A 27,394-nucleotide genomic window follows, 5' to 3' on the forward strand; every position below is an offset into this window, starting at 1 on the left:
AATAGAAAATCTTTGGAGGGAGCTGAAAGTCCGTATTGCCCAGCAACAGCCCCGAAACCTGAAGGATCTGGAGAAGGTCTGTATGGAGGAGTGGGCCAAAATCCCTGCTGCAGTGTGTGCAAACCTGGTCAAGAACTACAGGAAACTTATGATCTCTGTAATTGCAAACAAAGGTTTCTGTACCAAATATTAAGTTCTGCTTTTCTGATGTATCAAATACTTATGTCATGCAATAAAATGCAAATTAATTACTTAAAAATTATAAAATGTGATTTTCTGGATTTTTGTTTTAGATTCCGTCACTCACAGTTGAAGAGTACCTATGAAAAAAATTACAGACTTCTACATGATTTGTAAGTGGGAAAACTTGCAAAATCGGCAGTGTATCAAATACTTGTTCTCCCCACTGTATTAAGTGCAATAATGTGTAATGGCACGAAGTCAGTTGTTCTTGTGCTTCACTTTTTTCTGTTATTGTTTTTTCCTCTTTCCTTCGATGATTCTGCTTATTAACATCAGGTGTCACCACTAATGCTCAATCATCACTTAATTAATCACTTAATTATCTTATTAACCTCAACACTGCTGGATTGAACCTCAACCTTCCTCTGCTGGATTGTGTTTTGACTGAATGTTTGTGTGTGTGTGTGTGTGTGTGTGTGTGTGTGTGTGAAATGTGAATTTGCAGATCATTGCATAAATGTTTTTATAACATGAAATGAATGTCTGCACACAAGCTACATAAGTGAGATTTTTTTTTTTTTTTTTTTTTACTGAGAGGAGATAGATTTAGATTGCATGTCCGTATATGAAAGAAAAAAATATATTATAATAATAATAATTCCACAGGCAACGTTTCTTCATTCCCACATTTATGGTTGCATCCATCATTTTATTTTTTTAAATTTCTTTAATTCTATTTTTATGTGCTGGCAACATGAGTTCTGCTCCTAATGGAGAAACATCATAACAGTTTAAAGTGAGACACTGACTTCCACTCGAACTGGACTAAGATCAAAATTAATAAAATACAACATAAATGGATAGGACTTTATGAGATTATTTTCTAAAGTTTTGTCTGACGCAGATGTATTTTATTATTGTCTTCATGCCGATTTCTGTCTTGCAGATATAAATATAACACTGGAGGAAGGATGCACCGTAAGTTGAGTTTCTGAAATTGAAGTTTTATATTTTAACAATATAAGTGCATGGTCTAAAAGGGTCGTCTGTATTCTCTTGAGTAATGGGTGTGTTTTGGGCGTAACGTGCAACAAACCAATCAGAGTCTCATCTCACATTCCCTTTAAAAGTCAGTTGCGCTCGCGTCATGGCGGATTCGCTATTTACATGCTGGAATTTGGAAGTGGAAAGACTGAATGCTTCTCCAGAGAGGAAACGGATCTGCTCGTGCACGAGGTTAAAGCGCAAGAACACCATCTACGGGACAAGCCAGATTTCATGTTATATTTATGTACGCAATATTAATCTTTTACATTGTAATCCTTTTATTTTTAATATTTGGCATGTTTGTGTGCTGCTGCGTGTGCCCTGCTGTGCCATGTGTGTGTAATAAGCAGAGTGTACTGCGTTGTGGACTTGCCTATAGGCTCATATTTCTAACGCACTCTTTAAATAACAAAAAATAAATAAATACTGCGCCATTGAGTTTAGACCAGGTTTCAGTTGGTCAATGGCGCGTCTATTTCAGTTCCTCAAAATAGAAACGCACCATCAATGCGCCTGAACACACCTCGTTTTCAGACCAGAAGCCCTTCCGCGCACAAATGGGCATAAATGCATTTGCTATTTTAACAACGTGGCGCAGGACGTGAAAATGAAAACTGCGTCGGGCTGAAACTAGCAAAACACACTTGCATAGCGCCTAGCGCTGCATTGCACCGGGTGTGTGATAGGGCCAGAGTGTTACTAATGCATTACTCATTTGTTCCTGTGTAGTTATTCATTAATGAAGGAACAGTATTCTAAAGTGTTACCGATAACGGGACTGATCAATCTCATCACACACCATCTAAAATTTAGTTCCCTTTCGTTGTCACTCCGAGTTACGTCGGATGACGACGAATGGGGTTTCGCTTAGAAATCCTATCATCTTCGAGTATTAAAACACGAGCCAATGGCAAAGAAATGCCATGGGTCTGCGGAATTTGCATAGCGTAACTCCGCCCCACCCTGGGGGTATATAAGGAAGTCGCGAGCAATATGCAGATATGTTTTCGCTTCGGAGCCAAGAGTTTCTTCACTCCTACAAGCCATTCTGTATCATCTTCACTCTTCGAGACGAGCAGCTCTTCAGTGTGTTGGTGTGACGGCGTGTTCCAGCGAGATCGCATTGCCTGCTGCTGGTCTGTGCAGTGATCTGCCGACAGTGTGTGTGTTTCTCCCTGGGCGCTTCAGCACTCTGCTGAGCTTTTCCTCTCTCTAAAAGAGCTGCACGCGGCACGTCTTTTCCAAGACGGCTTGCCCGTGTATTACTGGATGTGGGCGCGTGACTCATCTGTTTAACGGTCGCGAGCGCTGTTTTGCGTGTTGGGCTTAATCACGCTCGGCAGCGCTCGTGGATGAGTCATGTTTTCATTGCGGGAACATGACCATCGCGATGTTTATAGATCGAGACTCAATGATCTCCGTGTGGGTAGAGTCCCCTCTGCCACACCCCAATCTATCTCTTCCTACGAGTGGGGATACTTTGGCTGGTGGCCAGGGTGATCTGAGGGTTACAGTGTGGCATAATACCGACGAGCATTCCTCGGGCCACGCCCCCCTCCATATCGCAAACCGTGGGGCTTCCGTGTGTGCCTGGTTCCTCTCGGGGACCCAGTGTTTTCATTCGGGGCTCCAGCAGGTGGTGTCATGTCACTCACAGCATCACAAGGCGGGCTTGATTCCTCTGGAAATGAGGATTCGACTGCGTTGCCTCCCTCTGGAGTGTCAGCGTTAGTCGGGTCAGATCCAGAGCTGATTGCCATGCTTTCCCGGGCAGCTGAAGCATCGGTTGGAGTGGCGCTGCACTCCCCCCGAGCGCTGTAGGCTTCCCAGATGTGCATCAGGACGCTTCCGGTCCGCGGGAGTCCACGTGACTTTTCGCGGCCCGCGGGCGTCCTCCACCTTCGCTGCCCTTGATCGTGAGGCGATCTTGGTCTGTATGTTCTCTGTCACTATTGTGACACAGGCATGCGGTCCTGTGTGTCGCCTTCACCTTCGAGGCAGTGCTGACTCGGGAGTTCTGTCTGAACCGGCCACAGTGGAACGCTAGTCCTTCCCTGGCCAACACTGACAGAACGCGGAATCTCGACCACGCCCCCTTGCTGGGACGCTATGCCTCCCATGCCCGGCCTGGTCGTTCCGCCGCGCACACTACTGACCTCGCTCTCAGGCGACATCGGTACCTGCGTGATCCCGGGGTCAGGTGATGTCCACAGCTGTGGTCCAGGAATGGGCTCAGCCAGGTTGATGTGAGGGGATCGGAGAATTCTTTTTCTCAGCTCCCCCATGTCCCAGGCTGGGCTCCTCGGCGGTGTGGTTGAGGACTGTACCCTACAGTCTTTTGACCCCCCCAGAAGCAGACCGAGGCCTTCTGCACCGACGGTCATCCGTCCGTGTGGTCTCCTTAGTCTGCTTCCCGCCGAGGCCGCCTCCCTGCGGCCCCTCCCCTCGAGCCTTCACTGGCCCAGAGTAGGAGAGGGTTGCAGGAGGGCGGCACCACCCGTCTCCGCCCCTTAGCCGGCCAAACGCCAGGCTAGGCAGCACTCTCGAGACGGGTGGCTTGCTCGGCGGTGTGGTTGAGGACTGCGCCCAACAGTCTTCGACCCTCCCCTGAAGTGGACTGAGGCCTTCTGCACCGACGGTCATCCGTCCGTGCGGTCTCCTTAGTCTACTTCCCGCCGAGGCTGCCTCCCTGCGGCTCCTCCCCTCGAGCCTTCACCGGCCCCGGGCTGGAGGGGGATGCAGGAGGTGGCACTGCCCGTCTCCGCCCCTTAGCTGGCCGAAATGCCAGGCTAAGCAGCACTTTTGAGACGGGCAGCTTGGAGTTAGGGCTCAGTTCTTCTTAGGAGTTGGTAGCAGGGCCACTCCGTCCCCCGTTGGAGGGCCGGGGGAGAATCTCTTGTTCAGAACTGATGCCCCTTCCTCCGAGCCCCAAGAGGTTGTGGATGACAGTGCTCTCCGCTCACGAGCCTCACCACTCTCGTCCCCCTCTGTCGCCAGACCCCTGCCAGAGCACACCCCCGTGGGACGCTGGTCCTCCCCTGGCCTCCTCTGGCAGGGCGCGGCTAATGACCGTGCCCCCACACCGGGCCGCTATGCCACCCACGTCCGGGCCGGTCATTCCGCTTCGCTGCTCCTTCAGTGTACGTCTGGTTCCCTTGACCCCGCTGGTACAGCTTTTGGAGCTTTCCCAGACTGTCCCGTTGGGTCGCGAGAACCATCAGGCTCGGCTACGCGATTCAGTTCGCGCGGTCTCCTCCCCGCTTCAGGGGAGTCCACTTCACTATGGTCGGTGGCAATGCCCCTGTCATGAGAGTGGAGGTTCGCCACCCTACTGGCGAAGGGTGCGATCGAGATTGTCCCTCCAGCCGGAATGAAGTCCGGCTTCTACAGCCCCTACTTCATTGTACCAAGGCAGCGATCGACCTGAAGGACGCCTACTTCCATGTCTCCATTCTTCCTCGACACAGACCGTTTCTTCGGTTTGTTTCGAGGGGCAGGCATACCAGTACGCGGTTCTCCCTTTCGGGCTAGCCCTGTCTCCTCACGTCTTCACGAAGGTCGTCGAGGCAGCCCTTGTTCCCCTACGAGAACACAGGGTTTGCATCCTGAACTATCTCGACGACTGGCTGATTCTAGCTCACTCTCGAGACCAGGTTTGCAAACACAGGGACCTTGTGCTCCGGCACCTAGCTCGTCTGGGCCTTCGGGTCAACTGGGAGAAGAGCGAACTCTGCCCAGTGCAGAGGATATCTTTTCTCGGTATGGAAATCGACTCGGTCGCCATGTGTGCGCGGCTTACGAGCGAGCGCACGCAGTCACTGCTGACTTGTCTTCGTTAGTTCGAGGGCAAGAGTGCGGTCCCACTGAAACTCTTTCAGAGGCTCCTGGGGCATATGGCATCCACAACCGCAGTAACGCCGCTCGGTTTGCTTCATATGAGACCGCTTCAGCTTGGCTTCGCGATCGAGTCCCGAGGTGGGCATGGCAACACGGCACGCTCCGAGTCCCAGTGACTCCGACCTGCCGTCAGACCTTCCCCCCGTGGTCGAACCTCAATTTTCTACGGGCCGGAGTTCCCTTAGAACGAGTTTCCAGGCATGTTGTTGTATCAACAGATGCCTCCGCCACGGGTTGGGGTGCCATGTGCAATGGACATGCTGCCGCGGGCTCCTGGACAGGACCCCAGCGCCTTTGGCATGTCAATTGCCTCGAGTTGCTGGCCGTACGCCTTGCCCTGCACCGCTTTCGGGCGTTGCTCAAGGGTCAACACGTACTAGTCCGATCAGACAATACCGCCACAGTTGCGTACATCAACCGTCAGGGTGGTCTACGCTCCCGCCGTATGTCGCAACTCGCCTGCCACCTCCTCATATGGAGTCAGAAGCATCTGAGGTCGCTTCGAGCCATTTATATCCCGGGACACCTGAACCAGGCGGCCGACGAGCTGTCTCGAGTTCGGCCTCTCGCTGGAGAATGGCGACTCCATCCCCAGTCGGTCCAGCTGATCTGGGATCAGTTCGGGGACGCTCAGGTAGATCTGTTTGCCTCCCACGACTCGTCCCATTGCGACCTGTTCTATTCCCTGTCCGAGGGCACGCTCGGCACGGATGCACTGGCGCACAGCTGGCCGCGGGGCCTCCGCAAGTATGCGTTTCCCCCAGTGAGCCTTCTTGCCCAGACTTTGCGCAAGATCAGGGAGGACGAGGAGCAGGTAATTTTGGTTGCCCCGTATTGGCACAACCGCACCTGGTTCCCAGAACTAGTACTCCTCGCGACAGCACCTCCCTGGCCTATTCCCCTGAGGAAGGACCTGCTTTCTCAGGGACGGGGCACCTTATGGCACCCTCGTCCCGATCTATGGAACCTCCACGTGTGGCTCCTGGACAGGACGAGGTAGGTTTGAGTACCCTACCACCAGCGGTGGTGGCTACCATCACTTCCGCTAGAGCATCGTCCACGAGACATGTCTATGCGTTGAAGTGGAACCTCTTCGTCAACTGGTGTTCTTCTAAAAATCTTGAACCCACGAAATGCCCCATCAGTGTCGTGCTTTCCTTCCTGCAAGAAGGGTTGGAGCGAAGGCTGTCTCCCTCCACCCTGAAAGTGTATGTTGCCGCCATTGCCGCACATCACGACGCAGTTGATGGTAAGTCCTTGGGAAAGCACGACCTGATCGTCAGGTTCCTGAGGGGAGCCAGGAGATTAAATCCTCCTCGTCCTCCCCTCGTACCCTCTTGGGACCTCTCAGTGGTTTTAACTGCCCTGCAGAGTGCTCCCTTTGAGCCTCTGCAATCAGTGGAGCTTAAGTTCCTGTCAATGAAGACAGCGCTCCTGGTTGCATTGGCCTCCATCAAGAGGGTAGGGGACCTGCAGGCATTTTCGGTTGACGAAGCGTGCCTGGAATTCGGGCCGGCTAACTCTCACGTGATCCTGAGACCCCGGCTTGGATACGTGCCCAAGGTTCCTACCACACCCTTTCGAGACCAGGTAGTGAACCTGCAAGCGCTGCCCTTGGAGGAGGCAGACCCAGCCTTGGCACTGCTCTGTCCAGTACGCGCCCTTTGTGCTTACGTAGACAGAACGCGGTGTTTCAGGACCTCAGACCAGCTCTTTGTCTGTTATGGTGGGAAACTGAAGGGAAGGGCTCTCTCCAAGCAAAGGTTGTCTCACTGGATAGTGGACGCCATTGCTTTGGCTTACCAGCAGCAAGGTCGACCGTGCCCCCTTGGTGTGACGGCCCACTCCACTCGGAGTGTGGCATCCTCTTGGGCTCTAGCGCATGGCGCCTCGCTAACAGACATCTGCAGAGCTGCAGGCTGGGCGACACCTAACACATTCGCGAGATTCTACAATCTCCGAGTAGAGCCAGTTTCTTCTCATGTACTCGCTTCAACTAGCCGGTGCTAGATTCTGCTCAGGTGTCTTCGCTTGCTCGCCATTCCTCTCCACGGACGGGATACGTGCGATATTCCTCAGGTGAGCCTCATAAGCCCTGAGTCTCCTCCAGCACTGACGACGTCAACGCCAGAGTTATGCCACTGGCAGCTTTCGCGCTTGGCTAGGTGTCTCCATGTGCATGGTTCCCTTCGGGCGACCCCCACATGTGTATTCCACTGTAAGCCTCTTTGAGCATGTGTCTTTCCCTTGGCAAGCCACCTTGCCACCCCTGGGGTTGAAATATTCCACCTGCGGCTGGACACCCCAGTGTTGCTCCGTATGCAGCCCTTCGGGGTCTTATGTGTATTCCAAGTCCCCCCCTTCGGGTTGGGCATGATTGCATATTTCCACTGGATATGCTTCCCAGTGTACCTTGGTATTCCTGTGTTAAGTAGGACTCCTTCGTCCGTGCTAGTCTCACGACAGGGAGCTCAGACTTACGCAGGGCACTGGAAGACAGTCGAGAGGTGGCGTGATTATACGGGAACCCCATTCGTCGTCATCCGACGTAACTCGGAGTGACAACGAAAGGGAACGTCTCGGTTACGTATGTAACCCTCGTTCCCTGAGTAGGGAACGGAGACGTTACGTCTCCCTGCCACTTCCGCTGTACCGCTGGAACGCCTGAGTTCAGTCTCGGCTCCTCAGCGAAGACATATCTGCATATTGCTCGCGACTTCCTTATATACCCCCAGGGTGGGGCGGAGTTACGCTATGCAAATTCTGCAGACCCATGGCATTTCTTTGCCATTGGCTCGTGTTTTAATACTCGAAGATGATAGGATTTCTAAGCGAAACCCCATTCGTCGTCATCCGACGTAACGTCTCCGTTCCCTACTCAGGGAACGAGGGTTACATACGTAACCGAGACGTTTTGGTCATTCTGAAATGCCTGTGATGCTCACAAAAATTATATTACATTTTTTTTGCTCAATTCGTAACTGGAAATGGTTTATTAGTTCAAAGTGTAGTGCAATAAAATGTGCATTGTAGATATCTGTTATGTGAAATATGAATGTGCTGTTCTATTTATTGTTGACAGATTTGTGTTGTGTGTCTGTACTAACATCACTGAACCTTCACAGTGACCTTCAGTGGAGTAACAATACATGTTTAGCTCTCTGTAAATATTGAAAAACATGATCAAATCAACAGCCTACTGCTTTCACAATTGTGATTTCAGAGTCAGAACTGTTTCCAAAATCTTCTTGAGAAGATTGAGAACATCACATCACAAGTGCTCTCTGTGACTGTAAGTCTTCAAGAGAAAAATAATCAAATAATCAAACATTTGTCAGTTATATACTGTAGATAATATATGATTGACAAAACAGTCTTATTTGCTCTGTTGACATTTACTCTGACACTGTTTATCTCATCAATAAATTAGACTGTGACCAACATTTTGACTGTGGCCTTCAACGCTTCAGGGAATATTTTAGAGTCATCATCATCTTCATCTTCATCATCAGTCAGCCTAGCTGAACTAGCCTCCTATGGAAACCTTATCTTAAAAACCAGTGAAAAACTCATCTCTACATTGGTGAAGCCGACAGACACGAGTGACAATGTCAGTTTTACTCTTGCTGTTGTAGGTGAGTGGAGAAACTGTTATTATTGATGATGAAACTGAGATCATATATGATATCAGGGAGTTTATATAGTCTATATATAGTTTATATAGTATACATTAGACAGAAGGACATTTTGGACATTTGGATTTGGAAGCTAAACCAGTTGGGAACTGAAGCACTTGTACAGTACTTGACTATACAGTTTACTGTAAGATCTAACATTCGCCCTCAAGATGACCTTACAGTTAATAGTGATTAATTTAATCTGTTAACTGAATAAATGTAAATATAAGTAAACCTGAAGGGTTCATCAGAGATTAAATCCCAACAATAGTGAATATTAATTTTATTTGTTTGTCTTTTGTGCAAATTCAATGGAATTGGACTTTCATAAAAAAGATAATAATTGTAAATAAATTAAAGGTAGGGTATGGGATTTGCAAAACGGCCGGCAGCTTTTGAAAATACACAACTCAAATGGTCCTACCTTCTTTCCTCCAATGCTGGCCCTGTCTCCACCCATTCGAAGAACATGGACGCGCAATCATGAACGAGCGAAAACTCAGATGCGCGAGAGACGTTGACTATAAAAGATTACAAGCCAATCGCCAGGACCACAACATTGCAGTTGTTTGTGTTAGGGGGTCATGCGTGGGAGGGGGGGTATGGTACGACCGTTTGATTGACGAACTTACTGTCCAATGGTTCTAGGTGGTCTTGGAAATGATTGGCTGGAGATTTTCGAGTCCTGCCCATTCCACAGATGATTAAATTGCTTAATTTTCATTTCAGTGCTTCTAACTCAGTTGCTGTAAGTGGGTTAGGAATAGGGTTTCAAGTGATTTTGAAAAAAATGGACAAAAAAGAGAATCACATACCCCACCTTTAATATAGCACATTGTTTTTCATCAGAGGTTGAAGTCTTCATGGTTGGACGCAGTGTCACCTTAGATAAAATCCCTCGACTTGACACAACAAATTCTTCTGTGGACATTGATCTCATTGGGATCGCCAAGAACAACAATGAAACAAGTATGTGAGATGTTTCTGTAGGTTTGAAACATTTTAGAAAGAGTTATCATCCCATTCCCACATAGCAACATTTTGACATCCCAATTCTGCTGCATAATTTATTACTGACTGTTATAATATTGCTGGATCTCATGCTTACATTTACATTTTACATTTATTCATTTAGCTGACGCTTTTATCCAAAGCGACTTACAATTGCTATATATGTCAGAGGTCGCACGCCTCTGGAGCAACTAGGGGTTAAGTGTCTTGCTCAGGGACACATTGGTGTCTCACAGTGGATTCGAACCCGGGTCTCTCACACCAAAGGCATGTGTCTTATCCATTGCGCCACCACCACCCATGCTGCAGTAACACAGTGTTTATGATGTGAAAATATTAATGATACAACACAACTGTTAGATTAAAAAGACATCAGTGAATCAGTCTAATTCATGATGATTATAAAAGCATCAACAGGTAACCATCATCACCTGATCTCATTTCACTTTAGCTTTCTTTGCTGCTGCAAATGTGTTTGACAAACACACTGTCACAGCGGCCAAAAAAGGCAAAAATTTAATAAGCGTTAAGAGCCCAACTAATGGAAACACTAATCACTGTTATGGTGACTTCAAATGAAACACATTAGAGTTAAACCTCTGTTAATTCTCAATAAAACCTTGTGTAGACCTCTGACAGAAATAAAGTCAGTCTGGTTAGTAATAAGTGAAGCTGGTAATGCTGTTTGTGGAGTTGTTTAATCCTCCTCTGCTGAGATCTTCACAGATTTAATGTCTTCTTTTCTCTTCAGTTGATTTCATCTTAGACTGTCTGAAGTCAGTTGTAGTTATTGTGTTTCTTCTCGTCTCTTTTTCTTTCCTTCAGAGATTCTGCTTGTTAACAGGCTTATTAACTCTTCCGAGTCGCTGATCACGCCGGCGTGATCAAGTCACATGACCAGTTTAAGACGTTGAAGCATAAAAACAAAGTCACGTTGAACACTGCCGTCCACTTCTGTCGAAAGTGCTGGATTGAATCTCTATTCTACTTTTTGTTTTGTGTTGATAGACCAAGTAAAAACGGAGATATGATCATTTAAACTTTATATAAAAAAATATTGAAAATATTGACACGTTCTTAAAAGAACGCAAGATGGGATGCGACAGGCGTTGCATTTATTCTAATAACTTTGTCGGTTTTTGTCATAAAACAAAACGGATAAAAATGTGTGAATCTGCTGACTCTGCTCTTCAGACTGCACATTTTAGAGAGCGGAGGAGGAGCCAAATCTAAATAGAAAAATTATAGTTTTTTTTACAAAAAAACCCAAACATGCTCAATGAAGCATTTTAAAAGCTTTACAATATAAACACAAGTTGTAAATGACAAAATATTCAGGTACAATTCAGATATAATCAAGCTATATACAACAACAACAACAACAAAAAAAAGAAAGATTTACAAAAAAAAGCGGGTGTAGCCATAGGTTTTTTTTTTTTTTTTTTTTTTTTGCTTTTTAGCTTTGCCACTTTTTAAAACAGTTCTTGCACACAATTATACAGAGATCTATATTTAAGGCTTTGCATTCCCAGAGTATGAGGGTTCCCAAATACAACATAAAAAAGGTAAAATTGAGATAAAATCAAACACAGCAAAAAGCAGGTGTAGCAATAGGCGTTTTTTTTTTTTTCTTTTTTTTTTTGCTTAGAAACTCTACAAAACACTTCATGTACAATTACACAGACAGCTACATTACAGGGCTTTCATTCCTTGAGTAAGAGGGGTTCCTAAAAAGTGCAAATATACCATACAACAGGTAAAATGAGTCAAACTATACATGCAACTATTTACAACAAATATCAGGTGTTGAATATCAGGTCAAATATCAGGTCAGAAATTGAAAGGCGCCGGCGGGAGATTGACGGAGTAGACAGAGACACATTTATATAGAGAGAGAGAGAGAGAGAGAGATTATTGCTAGTTTTTGGAAGTGTTTGAGTAGATTTTGAGAGTAGTTTAGGAGTAGTATAGATAGTTTAGGTAGTTTTTTGTGGAAGGAAAATGAAGCAAATGTTTTTGGTTGAACAAGCCCTCGACTTGTTCTATCAACTGGACGATGTTGTTTAGAGTTCATCGTCGGAATCAGAAAGTGGCGATGATGAGATTGACGACTCAGCTTTTGTGGTTCACAACGAGAGGTGAGACAAACTTTTAGCTTATTGAATATTATATTGTGTGTGTCTGTCTGTCTGTCTGTCTGTGTGTGTGTGTGTGTGTGTGTGGTTGTGGTTGTGTGAACATGAATTTCATTGCCAATGACTGCTTCACTGTAATTGTTGTGCATATGTGCCAATGAGCATCTTGAACTTTGATGTACAATCTTTAATCTTTTTACATGTGTCTTGACATGTACAGAGATGATGAGCAGCCTGGGCCATCTACCACTCTGACAACAAGCAGACAGAGGCCTATAGGGGTGGAAGGAAGAGTCAAACCAGATCAAGATCTCCAGCAAAGTCAGGACAGCCACACCACAGCTCTGAGCCCTGGAAAACCGAGAGTGATCCTGATATTGCCCCACAAACCAGTGGGTTCATGTCCCGCAAGACACCAGGAGCCCAGGTGAATATGCATTCAGTACACTCACCAATGGACCTGTTCCATTTACTAGTAACTTTACTAGTAACTAGTACTTTGCCACAGATACCATGAGGACACTCTGCAAAAACACCAACAAGCAGGCAGCAAAAAAACAGAAAATGGAGAATAAGTACAAATTGACTGATGTTGCAGTTGAGGAACTATACAAATACCTAGGTCTCCTCATGTACACATCATTGGTGTCACTGCCAAGTCTCCAGGACTACTGGGAAAAAAAACACTTCATGTCTGTGCCGTTTCCACTGTCATGACAAGAGACAGATTCAGGGCGTTATCGTGGAACATCCACCTCAGTGATCCAGAGGAGGATGTCAGAAATGACCAGAAGAAGGGAACACCACAGCATGACAAGCTGTTCAGAATCCAACCTCTGATGGATGACATTCGGAATGCCTGCCAGGCTCATTTCCACCCAAGGAAGGAATTGGCAGTCGATGAGAGAATGGTGGCAACCAAAGCAAAAACTGGCATGACCCAATATATGAAGGAAAAAACAACAAAATGGGGGATCAAGCTGTTCGTGTTGGCAGAGTCAAGTAATGGCTACACACTCAACTTCAACCTGTATGTGGGCAAATCACACACACCAAGCGTACATGGACTGTCGTATGATGCTGTCATGGACCTTATTCAGCCATCACATCTTGGGACAGGATACCATATTTATATGGACAACTTCTACACAAGCCCCAAACTGTTCCTGTTGCCATTGACGTGTCTACAGATGTCAAAAAGAAAGCCACACAAGGCCGCAGGATCTGCCATCGTTGCCGGCAAGTGGAGAAGAAAAGGAACCTCACACCATGGAAATGCAAGGCCTGTGATGTAGCCCTCTGTCTCATTGTCGACAGAAACAGTTTTGAGGAGTGGCACAGATAAAAAAAACAAACAAAAAACACCTGATATTTGTTGTAAATAGTTGCATGTATAGTTTGACTCATTTTACCTGTTGTATGGTATATTTGCACTTTTTAGGAACCCCTCTTACTCAAGGAATGAAAGCCCTGTAATGTAGCTGTCTGTGTAATTGTACATGAAGTGTTTTGTAGAGTTTCTAAGCAAAAAAAAAAAGAAAAAAAAAAAAAACGCCTATTGCTACACCTGCTTTTTGCTGTGTTTGATTTTATCTCAATTTTACCTTTTTTATGTTGTATTTGGGAACCCTCATACTCTGGGAATGCAAAGCCTTAAATATAGATCTCTGTATAATTGTGTGCAAGAACTGTTTTAAAAAGTGGCAAAGCTAAAAAGCAAAAAAAAAAAAAAAAAAAAAAAAACCTATGGCTACACCCGCTTTTTTTTGTAAATCTTTCTTTTTTTTGTTGTTGTTGTTGTTGTATATAGCTTGATTATATCTGAATTGTACCTGTATATTTTGTCATTTACAACTTGTGTTTATATTGTAAAGCTTTTAAAATGCTTCATTGAGCATGTTTGGGTTTTTTTGTAAAAAAAACTATAATTTTTCTATTTAGATTTTTTTTTTTTTTTGTGTGATTTTGGGTCCAGTATGTTGATACAGTACATCAAAGTGAAAAACTAATTGTCTGTTCATATAGGTGATGTTGTGCTGAAAAAATTATACCAAACATTGGTATGGTAAACATTTGTTTATGTCGCAAAATAAAAAAAATAAAAAATACTCAAAAACGGCCAAAATAGCCCAAGACTCCGAAGAGTTAAGGCAGAGATGACTCCATATTTAATGTTTCAGTTCTGATTTATTTCTTTGCTCTTGGCTGACATGTGGCATTGCTATGGCCTGCTTGTGGCCCGGATCTGGCAAACAGGAGCGGTCCGCCCAAGGGCCGTCATTCCACGCTATATGTGGGCCAGATCAGTTTTCCACATGTGTGCCAGATGTGGGCCGGATCTGGGACGTCATAATGTTGCTATGTGGGTTACCACTAAGCTACATTTGCTTATTATAATTATTTCTTTTTTATTGTTGTTATTATTGTTGTAGTATTGCATGTAAGCTTCTGTTTCTGTCACACAGGATCAGCTGCTGTGGCTTTCATGAGTTATAACACAATGGAGAATCTACTGAAGCCCGACTTCTTCAACACATCAAATGACACGATTAAAACCATGATGTCCACTGTGATCTCAGCTACTCTTCCCAAAACCACCAACACTAAACTCACCAAACCAGTCAACTTCACCCTCAAACACATCAGAGTGAGAGACTGAAATGTGTTTTTGTCCAACCTGCACAGCAAAATCCTCAGTAAAATTAATTCTGCTCAGAGAACATTTGGTCTCTCTCTACAGAGAGTTAAAATAACTCTGAATCAGAGTTAAAGTTAATGAGATACTTAAGTGATTAATTAAGTGATGATTGGGCATTAATGATGAACACCTGCTGTCAACAAGCAGAATCACTGAAGGAAAGAGAAACAACAAGAACATAAAAAAAGAGAAACACAATCAACATCTAAACCTCTGTTAATTCTCAATAAGACCTTCTGTAGATGTATAACACAAATAAAGTCAATCTGGTTAGTCAAGTTGTTTAATCCTCCTCCGCTGAGAACTTGGAGATTTAAATTCTCCTTCATTCTCCTTTAATGTATTTTGTCTTCATTTGATTTCATCTAAGGCTGTGGCTGGAAGTCAGTTGTAGTTATTGTGTTTCTCTTTTTTTCTGTTCTTCTTGTTTCTCTTTCCTTCAGTGATTGTGCTTGTTGACAGCAGGTGTTCATCATTAATGCCCAATCATCACTTAATTAATCACTTAAGTATCTCATTAACTTTAACTCTGATTCAGAGTTATTTCAACTCTCTGTAGAGAGGGACCAAATGTTCTCTGAGCAGAGTTAATTTTACTTTGAGGATTTTGCTGTGTGAGAACTGATGAACATCTGAAAACATCTAATATTCAGTGTTATAATATTTTCTGCATGTTCTTTCTTCTTTTTGCAGGAGTTTGACCCCAACGGTTCTCTGTCCTGTGTGTACTGGAATATCAGCGAGTGGATTGTAGATGGTTGTTCTGTTTTAAAGACCAACAGCAGCTACACTGTGTGTTCCTGTGATCATCTGTCCACATTCGCTCTCATCATGCAAACCAGCCGCCCATCAGAGGTACGAGAACATTTATAGTGAGCATTGAAGAACAGCACAGATTTGGCACTCATGTACTCTGACATGTTTCCTCAGAGCGACTCACTGCTGGACGTCTTGAATTTGGTGTGTGTGATCGTGGGGCTGGTGTTCTTCAGTTTGGCCCTGTTGACCTTTGCCCTTTGTCAGTGGAGTCCTGGAGTGAATAATGTGGCTCGAATCAACATCTGTGTGAGTCTTCTGTTGGCTCACCTTCTGTTCCTGCTCACACAACAGTTCCTGAGCCTCATACGCCCTCATCAGGTGAGAATGATGAAGGAGCTGTAACTGCATTAGGTATTGAACATTATCTCAAATGATCTATAGGGAATTTTAATAATTAATCATGAATATGATTAATATATTGCATATTACAGTTACATTAAATTATCGAAGCTGAAAATAGATCGATTGTATATATGAATGATCACCACAACGGGTTGTGGTTCGTCATTAATATATCAATAGTCGTATTACAGATCGATTGTATGAGATAACTTTAATGGAATTAATTTAGCTATCGAACCATCTGTTTGTCCAGCAAACAGCCGTAAGATTAACTTATCAACTTCTCAATAAATGTATCACTTCTTATAATTCCAGGAAAATTAGTTTCTGGCCATGGAAACCATTCTCCTATCCTTATAAAATTGAATTAACATTTAGATTACTGAAAAGTAACAAATTGTAAAGCTTTGTAGCTTGGATCAAACATTTCATTGACTTCGTAATGTGAGCAATCAGACAGAATCAATCAAGGATATATTGAATTTTAATAATAAAACTAAGGAATGCATACTACGATTCACACAGAGTAAATACATGTATTTACAACAGAAACAAACAGACGAAAACATTACCAAACGAACACTTTATAGAGGATGAGAGAAAGAGAGAGAGGTGAGAGAGAAATCAACGAGAGAAAGTGAAAGCAAAATGTGCGATCAGGGAGAGATCACAGTATGGCAAAAATCACAGACCAGGTAACCTTTGAGAGAGACAACAAGAAATCAAATCACCTTAAGCAGGGACAGACAACCTTAAACGAATTAAAAGCTCGATTATACTTGCATATAGTCTGTTGTGTTGAGGCAAGAAGGCGCGTGTATGGGCCTTTTGGAGCTAGGCGTGTTCTCTTGTGTCTTCCGGGGCGAGCACGGTCGCGGGAGGTTCAAGGAGTCTCTTTGGCCCTGTCCCAAATGGCACACTCCAGACTTGTGGACTTCCTCAGAGTCCACACTTTGGTGACGTCATGTAGTGCAGACCTATAGGGCCCTTGGCGCGAGTCCACGAGGGCGCATTGAGAGGTATTTTTGGGACAGACTCGATCGGAACGCCGGAAATAACGGCCTGGTTGTTGGCCAGGAGAAATCACATTTTTGCGCTCCGACGTCTTATCTGCATGTCATCTACACATCCTAATTTTACAGTTCTGTATTTTGATATTGTGCATATCACCTGGGCATTAAACAATAGATATATCATGTTTATTTAAATGATGTAGAGCCTACAGTTGTACATAATAATAGGCTACATAATGTTCCATTTGAACTAAGATTACAATTTTAAAACATAATTTAAACATTTTTTTTTTTTTTTAATTTACAGGTTTCAATATTCATACTATGTTTACATATGACTCAGTAAATCCCTGACATTCGGTTCTATTTATTTAATGAATCATAATGCGATCGTATAATTAAACGCGCTATTATTATGTTTGAGACATCAACCACTGGTGGTCGATGACCATAATGTTTGTATAAACTGTAGGTAACAACTGGTAAAATGTACATTTAGGTCATAAAAACCGTCATATTTTCTTCTCAGCCATGTCAACAATTATCCGTGAGTGAAATCTCCTCCCATCTGTTGTCTGATTGGCCTTTCGCAAGGATTCCTGGGTAGTTAAAGTGCGTGGAGCCTGCTTCTATGCGGGCTTCGCGGAAGACCGCTTCAAGGGTACAAAGGGGGCGCTGCTGAGCACACTTCAGAGCGGTAAAATGCTGAATGGGACGGCCTACGGACTCGTAGACTCAGCGAGCACGCGCAATTCAAGTCCACGAGACCGAAAGTCCGCATGAAGTGCGCCATTTGGGACAGGGCCTTTAAAGTTAAAGTTGCCGATTGTTCACTTCACTGAACGTAGGAAAAGTCCAAAAACGAAAATAAAGACAAAGAAAGAAAAGAAAAGAAAAACGGAGACGAGAGCTCCCTAAGGAGCAATGGAACCAGAAATTCTCTCAGACGAAGTGCTCTGAGAAATTTCCTGAGCTGGTCTTTTATGGAGTTTCTTAACTTACGCCTACTTCGCGTACGTGGACCAATCACCTTAGAGTATCTCGAGCGGGAAAAGTTCTCATTGTCTTGTCAGGAGAACTCGTCTGCATAGTTTATGATAGTATAAAAATTCAGCAGTTATAATCCAGCAAGATGGTACACACAGAATAATACATTTTCCTGTAATCTCCTGTATACGGTTGGTTCAGTCAAACTGAGACAATTACAGAGATACCAAGAATGAAATATAAAACAGTTAAGGATACAAAGTTACAATCAAAAGCACGATTATATGCATTTTAAAGTTTGATTAACACACGATTAAATTGTAGATACTCCAATATGATAATGGTCATAAAATGCAACACAGGAATATATCAAACATTTGGAAATGTCTGTATATGAGTAAGTCCATGTAAAAAGTCCATGTGTGTGTGTGTGTGTGTGTGGAATGCTCTGTATGTGTGTGTGTGCGTGTGGAATGTCACGTACACTGTCAGAAATAGGGGTACAGCAGGAGTCCATTTCTGTCCCCCAAGGTACATATATGTACCTTTTTGAGGGTCAAAAAGGTACATATATGTCCCCAAGCATTAAAAGGTACAAATATATACCGTTTCTTTTAAAGGTTAAGGTACAATATCAAAAGACAGCCTCTGCTAAGTAAATTATTATTATTTTTTGTAAAAAAAAAAGGTTTTTTTTAAGGTTTTAATGATACCTTAATCATTTAAGGTAGATTTTAACTTATCACTATATATACTTGAATTAAAGGAAATAAAAGTTTTGTAAGTCAATTTACTTATATTAAATCATTATAACAGCAAAAACTCCAGTGTTAAATTAACTCTCCTGGGAGTTTATTTGGCTCCAGACTCAAGAGTGTTAAAGTTAATGAGCTAAGTAAGTGATTCATTGAGTGATGATTGAGCATTATTGAAGACACCTGATGTTAACAAGCAGAATCACTAAAGGAGAAAATATAATTTTTTAAGACACCGTTATGGTGATTAGTGATTGCTTTAGTTGGGCTCTTGACTCCTAAATCATTAACTTTAGAATTTGTTTGGCTGTTGTATCTGAGTTATAATGGCTAGATGAACAAAGAGATAAGTTGATCAGGTGGTGTTGGTTATGTTTTGACATAATCATAATTTGACCTGAATCACTGACCTCATTTAAAGCTGCAGTAGGGAGCTTTTAGAAAACGTTGACTTAGCCTGAAAATTCAAACAAGCACAGCTTACAGGTCACTCCCCCTCGCTCTCTGCTGCGCTACAGCCCTCCCTCCACAACTCCTACCCCACAGCGGAGCCTGCCGTGAACGCGCAGGCTAGTAAACATGCAGGGACACTGATGACGGCGGATAAACAGTTATCGCACATTCACTGGTAGGGATGAAACATCAACAATATGCTTAACATTGACTATGGCCTGCCCATACTTTGACTACAAACTTGGTCCTCAAATCATTACGTATTTTGCAATACATGTAATGTAACTTCATAACGTTGCACTCTTTCTATAAGTTATAAATAGCTAGCAAGATAATATAATGGTAACGTTACAGTATCTAAGTAATTATTCTAGCAATGTGTAATGCTAAATAAGGTTTGCTAGTACATTATTTATTTCAGCAACATGACAAGCCAGTGAATTAGCAGGTTTCTATTGTTGCTTTGCACAGTGCGTGACATTTTATCTGTATGCTATGCGGCTAGAGTTTTGACACTGAGTCAATGGGCTCCGACGGGCTTGTTTATCGTCATCGGTCTTTTTCCGTTTACCTGTCTTTGTTGTATGAGCAGGTGCCACTCGAGAAATTGGCAGTTTTGGTTGTTTGTCCGCCATTAGCACAGCTGCGCGGCACACCGGCTATCTTGGTTTTGAACGACGTTGGTTTGTCTCTCTGTGCGAGAGAGGGGGGTGATCAGCGCGTACACAAGCATGATTGACACTGCTAAGACACTCCTCCTGGCTCTGATTGGTTGTTTCTTACCGGGAGCGGTGTATTTCTGCAAATGGCAATAGGACCACTGGGAGGAGCCTGAGGAGCTTGATTTTTTCACAGATTATCTGTCTCATATTCTACTGTCATGACAGTTTTAACAAATATGTAAAAAATTAATTTTTACAGAAGTTACCAACTGCAGCTTTAAAGTCTAATCTCTAACGTTTATTGTTGATTACAGCATCACTGTGATTCTACAGCATAAGATCCAGAATTTTTTAAATAATATAAAGGATTTCTTAAAAGTTGTTCTGATAAAAGAAATCTTTCTTTTAGGCACACACAGACATCAAGAATCAGTGTATGAATCTCAACAACGATGACAAACAGAATGTTCAATTAGGGAAAGGAAATTAGTAAGACAATTCAGATCATAATTTATTCATACCGCAATGCATGATGGGAGTCATGAATGAGTTTTGATTGGTGGCACCCAGGATGCACTGCAACATGCTTTATTATTGTCACCATTGTTGAGATTCACAGGCTGATTATTGATGTCAGTGTTTCTTCATAAAGTATTTTTCAAAGTCTTTTGATCAGAACAACTTTTAAGAATTTTTAGATTATATTGAAAATGCTGAAAATCTTTTGCTGTAGAATCACAGTGATGCTGTAATCAACAATATACATTTAAGCCTGAGATTAGATTCTAAATGAGGTCAGTGATTCAGGTTAAATTATGATTATGTCAAAACATAACCAACACCACCTGATCAACTTCTCTCTTTGTTAATCTGGCAGTTATAACTCAGATACAGCAGCCAAAAAAAATCTAAAGTTAATGATTTAAGAGTCAAGAGCCCAACTAAAGCAAACACTGATCACCATAACGGTGTCTTAAAAATATATATTTTCTCCTTCAGTGATTCTGCTTGTTAACATCAGGTGTCTTCAATAATGCTCAATCATCACTCAATGAATCACTTAATTACATCATTAACTTTAACACTCTTGAGTGTTAATTTAACACTCATATTTTAACACTTTAACACTCTTGAGTCTGGAGTCATATAAACTCCCAGGAGAGTTCAATTAACACTGGAGTTTTTGCTGTTGGACCTCAAGGTAAATATATGTAACTTTTTGAGGATCAAAAAGCATTAAAAGTTACATATATGTACCGTTTCTTTTAAAGGTTAAGGTACAATATTGTACCCTTGAGGGTACAGCCCCAGTGACAAGCCATTGTACCCCTAAAGGTACAATTATGTACTTTATTTTCTGAGAGTGTATGTAGAGCCAGCCCTGATTGGCTGCTTGAATCTCAATTTAAAAGAATGTCCAGTTCCGGGTCTTTCTTTCTTTTGGCCATCGGTGGAGAAGAAGTCATAGCATGGTTACTCATGGTTCTTACAGGACTTTCAACCGAGGAGGTCCTTCAGAAAATATCAGAAGCAGGCATAGAAGTAACCGACGTCGAGATGAAAGGACATGAAATGGACTTTCAGGCAAATGACATTTACTCAGATGATGATAATTTATATGTCACAGTTAGACATTGAGTTTAAAATGAAATGTTGGAAAATGTGAAAATGAAAAGGATTTAATAAATTCTGATTTTAATTCTGCGTGTGTAATATATATATTGTTTATTATATAATATATTGTATTTATATATATATATCTCATTATAGTCAACGATTGTACCCTGTCAAAGCCAATTTTGTACCATTTTTGAAGGGTCCATTTTTGTACTGTTAAATAAAGGTACAAAATTGTCACCACAGGTACAAGATTGGTCTCTTAAGGTACAAATCACAATATTACTGTAATATTGTACCCTTGAGGGTACAGCCCCAGTGACAAGCAATTGTACCCCTAAAGGTACAATTATGTACTTTATTTTCTGAGAGTGTAGCAAGAGAAAGTCCTTATCTCTCCAGTGCATCTCTTTGAGGCTTGCGAAGCTATGAGAGATGCTGTGTGTTGTTCTGGTAATCCTCCAAGGTGCAATAAAGTGTCGGAAGAGACCATTTGTTGCACACTAGCCGACCGCATTATTGGTATTTGGGAGTTCAGAGGCTATAGCTTGGATTTTAAGGAGGAATGTGCATTTGTGTTTAGATTCAACGAGCCATGATTCATTAATTCAGAACCAATGAATGAATGACCTGCTCATACGCTACAGAGCGTTACAGCTCAGCACAGTCTCACTGAGAATCATCATAACCGTCTCTCATGATCTCCAGGTGTTGTGTGCCGTGATATCAGGTGTGCTGCACTTCCTCTTTCTCTCCGGCTTTGTGTGGATGTTCATTGAAGCTGTGCTGCTCTTCATCCGTGTGAAGAACCTATCACAGATCAGCTCCAAAAAGAGGGAGGTGCTTAGCAGTGGATTCCTGTGTGTGATTGGATATACGGTTGCTCTGGTTGTGGTGGCCATGTCTGTCGGGCTGCTTCCTGAAGGATACGGCAGCGAACAGTGAGTTATTGTTGTTGTTGTTGTTGTTTTTAAGTTCATTTGATTTTGGAATTAAAGCAGCTTGTGGCTTTTGTGACATTTCTCATCTGATATATATATTTTTTTTACACACTGTAAAAGCACAAGTTTAAAAAGACTAAAACACCAGACACAGTATTTTTGACACATTCATTCAGTTTTTATATTATGTTTCCTCTAAACAGTTGCTGGATTAAAATTGATAAAGGTTTTATCTGGAGTTTTCTGGGTCCTGTTTGTGTCATACTAGCAGTAAGCACATTTCTTATTTCTCATGATTTTAATTTATATTAAATGGAAAACAAGGTGATTAATTATTATGTTTCTACTTTTCAGTTAAACATGATTCTCTTCATCAACATCATCATCAATCTGAGCTCAACTCTCAAAAATCTGAACGCTGAAGTTTCACAGATGAAACAAACCAAGTAACAAATATTCAGATTCAAACACTCCATAGAACAAAAAATAGTCAATAAATACACTTTAACTTTTTCTCTGCAGGATTATGGTATTTAAAACACTGGCTCAGTTTGTGGTTCTTGGTTGCTCCTGGATTCTGGGTTTCTTCACTAATGGCAGGAAGGAGCTGGAGATCCTCTTCCTGATCTTGAACTCCCAGCAGGGAACCTTCATCTTCCTGGTCTATTGTGTCCTCAATAATGAGGTCAGACATCACTCCATTTACCACCATATTCCATTCAAAACTGAACATGAAAGACTATTACAGTTGTTTTCATATTATAGGCAATCCATGACTTTTATAAAGAAATGTCAGAGGCAGTTGTTTAATCTGTTACTACTCTTCCATTTCCTTCCTGTAACGCAATGTTAAAATGAGCAAGTGTCAGAAATGTGACAGAATGTTCAAATGAGTGAAAATTATTAAAATCTAAATAATCTAATCTAAATACCCTAATCTAAAGTGTAAACTATTCATCATTTGTAAATGTGTTACACCATTCATAGATCTTATGCCTTATTGATTCTTGAAGTGTTAATCTACGAATGATGTGTAACACATTTACAAGTGATGAATAGTTTACACTTTAGATTAGGGGACGCAGAAAGTGTTGTAAATGATTTATTCATGCGTTTACACATCATCTATAACAGGTGTTGAACACTGTAGTGTGCACTGCAGTGTAAGTGCTGACTGGTGAGGGTATAGATGGCTGTCTTCTGTAGTGTAGTGTAGTGTGTACTGCAGTGTAAGTGCTGACTGGTGAGGGTATAGACTAGGGCTGGGCGATATATCGCACGATATTGTTATGCGCATCTCGTCAGTAAAGCCGGTTCCCTTGATTAGTAGTAAATCGCCATCACCTGCTTTCAGATGGAGCGGTGTTAAATTAACACTCCTGGGGCTGGGAGTGTATATGAGTCCACACTCAAGAGTGTAAAGTGTTAAAATATGAGTGTTAAATTAACACTCAAGAGTGTTAAAGTTAAAGAGATAATTAAGTGATTAATTTAGTGATGATTGAGCATTATTGAAGACACCTGATGTTAACAAGCAGAATCACTGAAGGAGAAAATCACAAATTGTAAGTTACCATTATGGTGATGGGTGTTTGCTTTAGTTGGGCTCTTGACCCTTATATGTTTTCTTTATTTTTTACTGATGTGTGTTTGCTGTTATTGATTTATAACAGTTACATGAACAAATTAAAATGTGATCTGACAGTGTTGATTCTGTTTTGACAATCATGCTGTGATCTGAAAAATGAAACTTATTGAGATAGTTTGGTTTAACTTATTAGCAGCAGTTTTGTGATTCATCAGCCTATGATTATCAGTACTTTACTTATGATTCAAAATATTTAATAAACATTGTTCTAATCAAAAGACTTTGTAATGAATTTATTTAGAAACACAGACATCAATAATCAGCCTGTGAATCTCAACAATGGTGACAATAATAAAGTATGTTGCAGTGGCTGCCACCAATCACAACTCATTAATGGCTCCCATCATGCATTGCGGTATGAATAAATTATGATCTGAATTGTCTATGTATTATTTATTTTTTTTCTAATTGAATATTCTGTTCGTCACCATTGTTGAGATGCATTGACTGAATCTTGACGTCTGTGTGTGCCTAAAAGAAAGATTTTTTTTTAAAACGACTTTTAAGAAATCCTTTATATTAGATAAAAAATTCCAGACATTTATGCAGATTCACAGTTATGCTGTAACCAACAACATAAATCGAAGTCAGAAAGAAGGATCTTAATGAGTTCAGTGATCAAGTTCAAATGATGATTGTCATAATATAACCAACACCATCAGATCACTTTTTTCTTTGTTCAACTGGCAGTTATAACTCAGATACCTCAGCCAAACAAAATCTAAAGTTAATAATTTATGGGTCAAGAGCCCAACTAAAGCAAACAATCATCGCCATAACGGTGGCTTACAATTTGTGATTTTCTCCTTCAGTGATTCTGCTTGTTAACATCAGGTGTCTTCAATAATGATCAATCATCACTAAATTAATCACTTAATTATCTCATTAACTTCAACACTCTTGAGTGTGGACTCATACACTCCCAGGAGTGTTAAATTAACACGGGAGTTTTTGCTGTGTACAAAGAGCCGTAGTTAACTGACAAGCTGAGCCATATCGCATTAAGGGCGCTTTCACACTAGCAGTTTAGTGCGGACCGGGGCACGGTTCGCATGAAAAATCGCTAATGTGAACGCTGTCATCGGACCCGGGTGCGCACTAGAGTACCGAACCCGAGACTACCTGGAGGAGGTGGTCTGAGCTCGGTTGCTCCCGAACCTTGCTGTGGGTCGCGTTAATGTGCAAGCAACACGCACTCGGGTGCGCGCTTGTTCAGGAAGTATAGTATCCCGCGCATGCGTATCACTGTCGATATCATTGTTTCCTCACACACGACAACCATGAGTGGCAGGGGAAAGTTGTGGGACACTGAAGAGGTGAGGTGCCTCATTCAAATTTGGGGAGAACAAACCATACAGGATACACCCCTGGATATGTGCTGAATTACACCATGTAATGAACATAAACGTAGTTGTCTCGCAACTATGTTGTGCATAATAGCATCAAATAAACAGACAAATTACAGCTATGCTCAGTCGAGTTGTATTCTCCATGCGTTTTCCGTGTGCGTTTGTGATGACGTAAGATCACTGCAAACGCACCTGGGTTCGATACAACTAATTGATTGTGAAACCAGACCAACGCTGTGGGGGGCGCCGGGAACTAGCGCACTCGGGTTCGGACCGCAGCAAACGCACCCAGTGGAAAAACGCCCTTATTATCGATGGCGATACGTCTGCGATATTAATGCGATATGGCTCAGCTTGTCAGTTAACTACGGCTCTTTGTAGTAAATGCCGCTCCATCTGAAAGCAGGTGATGGCGATTTACTACTAATCAAGGAACCGGCTTTACTGACGAGATGCGCATAACAATATCGTGCGATATATCGCCCAGCCCTAGTATAGACAGCTGTCTTCTGTAGTGTAGTGTAGTGTAGTGTAGTGTAGTGTGTAGTGTGCACTGCAGTGTAAGTGCTGACTGGTTAGGGTATAGACAGCTGTCTTCTGTAGTGTGTAGTGTAGTGTGTAGTGTAGTGTGTACTGCAGTGTAAGTGCTGACTGGTGAGGGTATAGATGGCTGTCTTCTGTAGTGTAGTTTAGTGTGTAGTGTGCACTGCAGTGTAAGTGCTGACTGGTTAGGGTATAGACAGCTGTCTTCTGTAGTGTAGTGTAGTGTGTACTGCAGTGTAAGTGCTGACTGGTTAGGGTATAGACAGCTGTCTTCTGTAGTGTAGTGTAGTGTACACAGCAAAATCCCCAGTGTTAAATTAACACTCCTCAGTGTACATATGTGTCCACACTACAGGGTGTTAAAATTAACACTGAAGCAGTGTTGAAGTTAATGTGATTATTAAGTGATTAATTAAGTGATGATTGAGCATTATTGAAGATTCCTGATTTTAATAAGCAGAATCATTGACGGAAAGAGAAACAACAAGAACAGAAAAAAGAGAAACACAAGAATTACTGACTTCGAGTCATTACACATTGTTGCACTTATTATTACCAGGTTGACTTTATTTCTGTCATACATCGACAAAAGTTCTTGAGATTTAACAGAAGTTTAGACGGTAATGTTTTATGGATTTTTTCTTTTCAAGTTACCATTTTGGTGGTCAGTGTTTGCTTTAGTTGGGCTCTTGACCCTTTTCATTTTTTAATATTAGTTTTTCTCTGACTTTTCCAACATTGTGTTTATAAAGCACATTTGTTACTGCAAGAGAGAACATGATCTGCTGACAATATGTTTTGATGATAAAAACATTATCATCATGTAGTGACCTGATTCACTGATGTCATTCAGAGTATAAGTTATTTGACTATATGCTTGATGTCTTGTTTTAGTATTGGTGATTGTAGCTCTGAGATTCTACAGTTTGAGATCCAACAGCAATATGAAAAATTTTGAAAATACTTTGAGCAAAGAAGTTATTGTGTTTAAACGCACAGACATCAAGAATCAGTATATGAATCTCAACAATGGTGACAATAAACAAACTAGTGACGAACAGATCAACTCTGAACATCACAAAACAAGCTACTAAAGTCAGAACAAAACAATAGCAAAATAAAAGCCAACAGAAAAAACAATGAAAATTACAGGACAATTCAGCTGCATAATTTATTCATGCTGCAATGCATGATGTCAGCCATTGAGGCGTTCTGATTGGTGGCTCCCATCATGCACTGCGACATTAAGCATTTGCTTGATTGTCACCATTGTTGAGATTCATATGTAGATTCTTGATGTCTGTGTGTGATTTTGAATCCTTCAGATCTTTAAAACATTGCTGAAAGTAACTACTGCAGTGAAAAATAAAACATTTAGATAATCAGTTTATAATGATGGGTGAGATCAGTAAATCAGGTCACTAGTAATTTCATCATCAAAACATAACCAGGGCTGCAGTTCCAATAGCATCTTATGCCTAACTTGATCACAGACCAACTGCAACAAATGGTCTATGCGATCAAATTAGGCTTGTGACGCTTTCAGGAAACACAGCCCAAATCATAGTTTCTCTTGCCACAACACATATGCTCTATAAGCACAGAGTTGGAGCGGCC

The 27,394-nt window shown here is 42.2% G+C and overlaps 1 protein-coding gene across 1 annotated transcript; it reads left to right on the forward strand.

The window, feature by feature from the left end:
- Positions 1-4,322: 4,322 nt before the first annotated feature.
- LOC311069363 (adhesion G protein-coupled receptor E3-like) lies at positions 4,323-23,248 on the forward strand (the record flags this gene model as incomplete). The annotated part of the gene is made up of 12 exons (XM_084092460.1): positions 4,323-4,397; positions 8,351-8,419; positions 8,558-8,762; positions 9,654-9,773; positions 14,416-14,597; positions 15,342-15,503; positions 15,579-15,785; positions 22,005-22,237; positions 22,441-22,507; positions 22,592-22,683; positions 22,760-22,922; positions 23,225-23,248. 12 exons carry the CDS (start codon positions 4,323-4,325, stop codon positions 23,246-23,248), a joined length of 1,599 nt encoding a protein of 532 aa, XP_083948586.1.
- Positions 23,249-27,394: the final 4,146 nt, after the last annotated feature.

The sequence above is a fragment of the Abramis brama genome, assembly GCF_963993115.1.
Source record: "Abramis brama genome assembly, chromosome: 2".
NCBI classification, from domain to species: Eukaryota; Metazoa; Chordata; class Actinopteri; order Cypriniformes; family Leuciscidae; genus Abramis; species Abramis brama.